An 8,191-nucleotide genomic window follows, 5' to 3' on the forward strand; every position below is an offset into this window, starting at 1 on the left:
ATACAGTTGACCTCAGCCCATCGATCCATCCAGATCCAAGAACTACCAGTTGAATTTGATACAGCCACACTGATCTTGTGTCTGAAGTTATTTCCCAGTACATTAATTTTTGGCTCTGGTAGGCAAGCTTGCTTTTTGTGTTGTTCATACAAAAGCATCCAACTTAAGAAAAAATGTTTTGTAAAGAGAAAATAGCAAGTAAATACAGCTGTTAACATACAAATCTAAAACAAAGTCCTAAAAACCAATTTATCATGTACACATTATACAGGACTTCACAAAATAACTCAGAAATTGAGATGTGGACATACATGCAACGATATGCCTTAAACAAATGTACACCCCTTGAATATGTTTGTCACTAACAAGGAAGGAGCCACGTCACATCCATCCCTCCACCCCATACATTTAAACTCGTCCCCAGAAGGATGTCCACGTGCCCACAACTTGTTTCTAGTGTTCAAAATCTCAGCTGCAACTGAATTGCCCAGGAAATAGCAGAACTGCTATAGGGAAAAAGAGGTAAACTATTTTAGGAACTGAAGTTCAGCCTACTTTTATTTCAGATGTGAAAGAGGAACCTGAAGCCACTTGTTCCACAGGGTGAGAATGCTTTAAATCGTCTCTTTCAGATGTAAACCGTAATTTCTTTTTGCAGAGAATGTAGCACGTGTGACTTAACAGCTTTTTTTTTTTTCTGTCACTCTTAAATTAGCCCACATTCAAGTTTGATGGTATTCCCTTTCCCCACAACTCCCAAACACCACAAGTTAATAGGAATTTATATTTTTAAATATTGCAATTTCTTTGACATATGGTAACTGTAGATACTAAGAATCCTGTAAGACTTGAAACAGTGCTTGCAAAACTGGCTGAGGAGAAGTGTGCTTCTCTGTGAAAAAAGAAAACAACAACAACAAAAAACCCAAACCAAAACCAAAACACCCCAAACCCTTAAGTTCTTTTAAATCCAGTAATATTTCTTTGTCAAATAATTTCCTCAAAAATTATCTCGCCCAACAAGCAGGCATGTACAGTTCAGAAAGGACCACCATCAAAAGAACATTTAGGACACCCAAAAGCAATAAAACGTTTTGGTGGATTGCCATCCTGCAGGTCAGCCAACGGCCCCCCGACTCATTTCCCCACCTCCCACCAGCTCCAGCGGAAGCCGTCCAGGAGAGTAAGACGACAAGCCGCAAAACCTACTTGGTAAACGCCCGCAGACTTTGGACTCCAGGCGGATTTTCTTTCCAGCTGATGCCCAAACCTGCGTCTGCAGGCAACCAACAGGGCTACCGGCTACTGCTCACTCGGAACGGCACAACGGACACGCGGCAACATGTGAAATGGGGACATTGCCTTGATGGAAACACAGTTCTTCAGTTATCTTTAATGCACACTGCTGCATGTAACTGGATCAGAACCGTTCTGTCCGCCCTTCTTCTTCACCCCAGGGAGCGGGAACCTGTAATCCTGAAGGGACCCCAGAGGAAGGGGGAGCCAGCCTCACAACATCAGTACCTTAAAACTTAACTCTAAATAACACGCTGTTTCCTACCTTCTCTAATGATCCATGCGTGCCCCAACTATGGCCCTCCAGTGCTTTGTCGTCCTCCTGTCCCTCCACCACTTTCCGAAACCTTTTCTAGGAATGCTACTACACAAAGAAAAAAGTTGTTCGAACAGGAACTACAGATGGTCTTGTTGCTCCTCCTCTGCAGCTTTTGTGTTAACACCAATCCCCACCTTTTTGTTTTGTTCTTTGTGTGTTGCAAAGCCCATCTTTGAGAGACTCCCAAGTGCAAGTGAACTGCCAACTCTGGATGAGTTATACCAACAATACTTAGATAGTTTTCCAAAACCTGCCGGAAAGTATAACCCCAAATAACCAAACTCTCAGCATTAAAAAAAAAAAGTAATGTCACCTTTTGTACTCCTCTCCTTCCATTAACATTAAACAGCATCAACTAGAAGATCCACCCAGAACTGGACTGACACCTGACCATTCCGGCAATTCTAAAAAAGCAGTTCTTAACAAAAGCTGATGATGTAATTGTTCTTATTTTCATGCTGCTGCACAGTAAAGACAGAAAGGCAGCATACTCCAGTGAGAAAACTGGAGATTAAGTAATTTGTTCAGCAAAACAGTGGAAAAGTCTGAAGAATGAAAATCCATCGTACTTGAAAAAACAGATGAGGAGCAGAGAAATGGTACCCCAGGATTCCTCAGGAATAAAACCAAGACAACACTTGGTATCAATATAGACATAGTCAGATAATCGCTCACAGGATTCACATGGCATGTCTAGGACCACAGCTGTCATAACCCAACACTCTCAAAGAGGCAAAGTTGATCCCTAAGCTGCAGGTGTGGAACTGCAGACTTAAACATTGTCAACTGCAGAGATTCCTGATCTCCTCATTTGCCATTATGAATTCAACTGAACTGCCTTGTCAATTTAACTGGGATATTCCTCACCCCAATTCTCTCTTAATAGAGAAAGAACTCTGTATTTCATCTGAGTAACAGAATCTCTAGATTTCATTTTCTAATGTATCTAAAAAAGAAAAAAATTAAGTTATCAATACTTCAATTCCAGGTTATTAAAAAAAAAAAATCAGCCTAATTACCTTTTTGTGTAGGTGGTTGCAGCATTGTTGACTGATGCATGAAACAGAATTCTGAAGTACAGGACAAAACAAGTTAATTATATTGAAATGCATTTATAGCAAGTTTAACAGGGTTGTTATCAAGTAGACAAAAGTGACATCTTAAATGAGTTAAGTCTCAGTTGCTTACCTTTTGTAATTCTGTTGTTCTGGACGCTCCAAGACAAGTCTTCCTTAATTTTTAGTTGATAGCTATGAACTGCTTGGCATCAAAAGGATGTGATCACATTTTGTCTAGCATTAGTTTTCTGTCACAAGCTACTCCATTTAAATAGACTTTACTCTGCACAAACCTGGCAGACAGCATTCATTACTAGAGCTGAGCAAGTTATGAATAATGTGATTTATTCTGTAATTTTTGGCTCTCTGTTCAAGATACCAAAGCAGATAATACATCTCTATTAATCCTCTTTGTAAATCTTCAAATTCATTAGTGTTTTAACCTCTTGAAAGAAGTTAGCAGCAAATAAGCTCTGTAGGGGTCTTAACATAGAGGTGAAATCTATTCACTGCCTACCTGTTTTCTTCTCTGTAACTTATTTCATTATCTGCAAGAGCTATCAAAAAGTACACCAGGTAACTCATTTCCAGACTGGTCCATCAGAATACTTAACCAAGTTTCAGGTGAAGAATTAAAACCAAGTTTTTATAGAACATAATTTCATCAGCAAATTTCTTCACAGGAACTTTCATCAGCAGTAGGTGGGGGGGAAGGAGGAAGAATATAAAAAAACAAACCTAAGTTTCAAATGTGTGCTCCTGACTAAGTACTGCTTCTGTGAAGTATCGTAACTAACAAAACCAGTACAAAAATGTCTTTTTGATTGGAGTGTACATACTGAAACTAATCACACAGGGACTAAGCTCTCAAACATGCTAGAGGGCGTGACGGAAACAGAAAGGTAGTCAACCAAAAAGTGAACACCTACAAAGTGAGAAACCAGAGTGCAAAAGGTTTTTTTTTTTAAAAAAAAAAAAAAAAAAAAAAGGAAAAAAGGCAACCAAACCCCAAAACACACCAAAAAAACCCCCAAACCACCACACCCCATCATTTACACCATAGTAACAAACCATGAAAATCAGAAACGCTTCCAAATTCAGCACTAAATTGAGTAAGAAAGAAACCTAAACAGCAACAAAACTGCTTTTTCTTAGCACTGTAGCTCAGTCCAGCTCCAGGCTCCACCCGGTAATATACTTACCACATTTGCTTTCACATGGAGCAGACAGAAATTTTACACTCTTTAAAAAACCCCTCAGATATACACTACTTCAGCCATGGTAGTATCCCCAGTGTTTCCTAGATCTGCTCTAAGTATTTAGGCCACATATTGAAGAGAGAAAGGGAAGGGAAGGCTGATTTTTTTTTTTTAATCAAATATAACCCACATGTAATATTTAAAAATCAAGACTTAAAGCAGGCATCATTTAATGTATTTTAATAGCAAACTTACAGGAACAGCACAGAAGACAGACAACATTAAAAACATGTACTTGCATGTAGGACAACTCAGTTAGAAAAGTATAGTGAATGGATGGAATCTACTGTATGATAAAAATGCTACAAACACCATTTAGTTGCCATTGATAAGAAATTTACTTGTTTAAAAAAATCCAAATGCTGGCATTGTCCAGAAAAATTTGACAGGTTTATTTATAATTTTTCTTATAAAGTTGAATTGTTGAAACTTGTTCACCGAAACATTTTTTTTTTTTGACCGCATTGATGTTTTATGCCCCCTTGTTTATATTAAAAATCCACACACAAATGAAAATGGAAAAAAACTTGCCAATACCCAATTCTGTCCCCTATTTTTCCATTTGCAACCATATACTTAGGTACCTTTTAACCCCATGGAAAAAATATCTAACGTTCATTACTACCAATAACAGGAAGAAGATTTTGCTTCGAGAATGACAAACCCATCATAGTGAAGTTTAGGCACGCTCTCCACGTATGCGGCGTGCTAGCTGGATATCTTTTGGCATGATTGTGACACGTTTGGCATGGATAGCACACAGGTTGGTATCTTCAAACAGGCCAACCAAGTAGGCTTCACTTGCCTCCTATTGTAGGAGAAAAGAGTTAAGAACACTGTCACTCTCTAAGCACTAGGAAAAAATAATTCCAAGTACAATGTAACATGGCATTAAGTTTAGGCTTCTATCTTTAACACTCACAAACAACAAAAATTTTAGATTCTCAAAAAATAAAAACCACCGTTTTCTTACAAACCACCAAATAATATTCTATGTCAACGTTGCATACCACTGCCACTTAGTGAAGACATCCTCCAGAACACAACTGAAGCAATATTCCTAAAGGGATTCTCACAAGATAAGGGGTTATCTTATCAAAAGGTTAGTTTGTTTAGGAACTTCTCTTTTTAAAGGTGGGTTACACTATCTGAGTGACTTGTCTGCTGCCTCTTCCACAGTAGGAGCTACTGAGCATCAGGTGAAATTGGCAGGTGCTAGGGAAGAGAGGAGCAGGTATTCCTTCATAGCACACAGTTGGGGCACACAGCTCCTTGCCATAGGATGCTGAAGAGGTGACTTAATTCAAAAGTCAAAAATTAGCAGGAAAAAAAAAAAGTACTGAGAATTATTAGATATAAGACGACACCACCTTTGACTCAGGAACAACTTGAATCGCCAAAAACGGGACAGCAGCCTGAGAATTACCATCAGACGCTTGTCCTATTCCTATACTTTCTTCCTGCCCAAGCACACCATGACTATTTGGGGCACACACCACAGCCCCCCCGATCACAGAAGGTTCTCATCTCACACCTGTGAGAATTACAGGGTCAGCATTTGAGAGTGCAAAGGAAAGCCCTATCCTGGGAAAGCTACAACTCTGACCACAGTGTTGTCTGTTACTGAACCACTGCAGACAGGATTCTGGGTTAGAAACGTGCTCTGTTGGACCTGATTATGCTTCTGGGTCACATTAAGTCAGCTGCTATTAAGACCAGCACAGCAACGGTAACCATTTACGTATTTTTGAGTTGATACAGAATTCTAACACCTAACAATCTCCTGGGAAGCATCTCAGCATGCCAACACCAGACCAGCATGCAGACCAGGACACAGCACATGCTTGGGGTGAGAAGGCAAGAATAATGGGGCTCACTTAGAGAAAGGAGGCTGAGGTCCCCCTTTGTAGAATATATGCAAGAGAACAGCTTTGTGTGAATCACTTCATTACCAGGAACCGCTAAAATCAACTTACTAGGTTCAAAATTCCTGCTTAAAAACACAAATTATCTAATATGAAGAAAGAAAAATATTTACTACAGCAGATGAGGACTGTAGTATTACTAGGATTGTATGCGGTAGGATATGGGTACCGTAAGTTCCCTTAACATAGTTTTGCTAAATCACTACATGAGGTAAGACACATGACCAAATATGCCATGCTGGCACAAACAACACAGTACTAAAGGGGTTAAAAGTTGGTTGTTTTGGTTTGGGTTTTGTCCTTTTTTTTTTTTTTCCCCCTCCAAATATGTAAGCAGGAAGCACTAGGAATAGTACATGAACAAGTTCTATATCAACAACTCCTTAATGCAAAACCAGGAACATTCAAACCAGCCTTCAGAAAATGTATTAACTACTGACTACATTTTAATAAGCAGTTCCTGATGAAAGAACCACCACATCCACTCACAGCAGTGAAGACAGAACAACAACTAAATGCAAAAGCAGCAACTTTGCAAATGCATGCAGCCACCTTTTGAAGCTAAGCATGTGCTCAAGTTTATAGGATCTCATGGTAAACGTCTTGGGCCTTATCATGTGGAAGTCATTAACTAGAAAAAGACCATTTTCCCTGCATATCAGATATTCTACAATTACAGGCAGGTTCTGAAACAATCTCTCAACAGCTAAAAAGAATAGTAAAGACCTATCTTTGATCAGGAGTGTCTTCCTATCACGAGGGGGAAATGCTCCTATGATAAGAACAGAGTCTTGGAGGGGACCTAACTTAGATGCAGGAATTTGGGCCAGAAAAAACAATTGGTATTTCACCCTCAATACTTAAGATATTAAACTAATATGTTAAAAAAAAAATGTGTTTAGCATTAACTATATCATACAAAGGCACTTATTTCTCTAATCACGTTTAGATGTGGCTTATCAAGTCGGTTTTCTTTAAAGAGCATTTGAGGGTATCAAGACCTCCATTTGGACACACTAGAACATGCTTTACACCACGCTTCCCTCTGCGTAGCTTGCAAAGGCAAAGCCTCTAACAAAGCTCAAGGATAGAGGAAACAGATTTATCTTAAGTGTCTTAGAAAGATGCGCTGTTTTGTCCAGTGCAACTGCCTGAGGGGTGGGGGCTATTAAAAAAACAAAACCAAAACAACAAAAAAATAAACCAAAAGAAAGCAAAACACACACCCCCCCAACACACATTTACAGACTGTGTAAGGAGCTGCTGACCTGTCACTGCGTTACTTTAGCCTATGGTATCTATAGGGCATCACCAGGTCCACCCTGAGCAAGGGAAGGCTGAGGGAGGCATTCCCCCACGTGAGCCCCTCCCAGGAGGAGCCACGCCCACAGCGGCAGCCCACCAATCAGGCGGAGCTGGGGCTAACCCTAGAAACAGCCTGGCCAATGGGTGCAGGAGGCGGAGCCCTCCCCATACCTTCAGCCTGCAGGTCTTGGGGGGCTTTTGGGGGTGCCTCGCTGTGACAGCACTGACCCCTGCCTACTGACAGGCAGCCTTCCCCCGGGACCCCGCCTCCCCCGGGTCACGCTCACCTGCAAAGCGCCGATGGCAGCGCTCTGGAAGCGCAGATCTGTTTTGAAGTCCTGAGCAATTTCACGCACCAGGCGCTGGAAGGGAAGTTTGCGGATCAAAAGTTCGGTAGACTTTTGGTAGCGCCTGATTTCACGGAGAGCCACGGTACCCGGCCTTTAAAAATTAAATAGTAATTAAAACAAAAAAGAAAAATTAGCGTTGAAAACATATTCTATTGAACCTTAAAAATATGGGTTCATCATCTGAACTAAACCGAGCGCCATACATGTTCCCATTTCACTAGGAGAGTCCCAGCGTTTGCAGTACAAAACCAGTTCCGCTGGCAAAGGGTCACTGTTTTTCTCACCACCGATCTGCACAAACTTCCACCGGCCTCGGCAGGGATCCCTCGGGCAGGCAGGCGAGGCCCTCCAGGCCCCGACGTCACGGGGAAGAGAAGAGGTGAGCAGCGCACGTTAGCCTGCCGACACTTAACACATCTGGGCGCAGATGTGGCAAACGGCAACGGAGCCACAGGTTAGCTGGTTCAGTTGCACTGCAGGTGCCCTCCTAGCGATCCGCCTGACAGCAAGCACAATTTTAAGGGGAATCTGGTGGTTCTTCCCTCCTAAGACACCGCCAACATTGACAGAACTAACAGAATTTAGTATTGTGTGTTATAGCAACAGTACCAAGTATCTGACATATTTCCTTGTGCCAGTTTTGGTGTCAGAACAACAAATTCAGATTAACAACGTACTT

At 41.1% G+C, this 8,191-nt stretch overlaps 1 protein-coding gene across 1 annotated transcript; it reads right to left on the reverse strand.

Moving 5' to 3' along the window:
* Positions 1-4,096: 4,096 nt before the first annotated feature.
* On the reverse strand, positions 4,097-7,603 carry LOC104616044 (histone H3.3; the record flags this gene model as incomplete). The annotated part of the gene is made up of 2 exons (XM_010288858.1): positions 4,097-4,740; positions 7,450-7,603. Coding segments are annotated over 2 exons (283 nt in total), but the record flags the coding sequence as incomplete, so codon positions are not given.
* Between the last annotated feature and the right edge of the window lie 588 nt (positions 7,604-8,191).

Source organism: Phaethon lepturus, unplaced genomic scaffold (assembly GCF_000687285.1).
Source record: "Phaethon lepturus isolate BGI_N335 unplaced genomic scaffold, ASM68728v1 Scaffold52286, whole genome shotgun sequence".
Lineage (NCBI taxonomy): Eukaryota > Metazoa > Chordata > Aves > Phaethontiformes > Phaethontidae > Phaethon > Phaethon lepturus.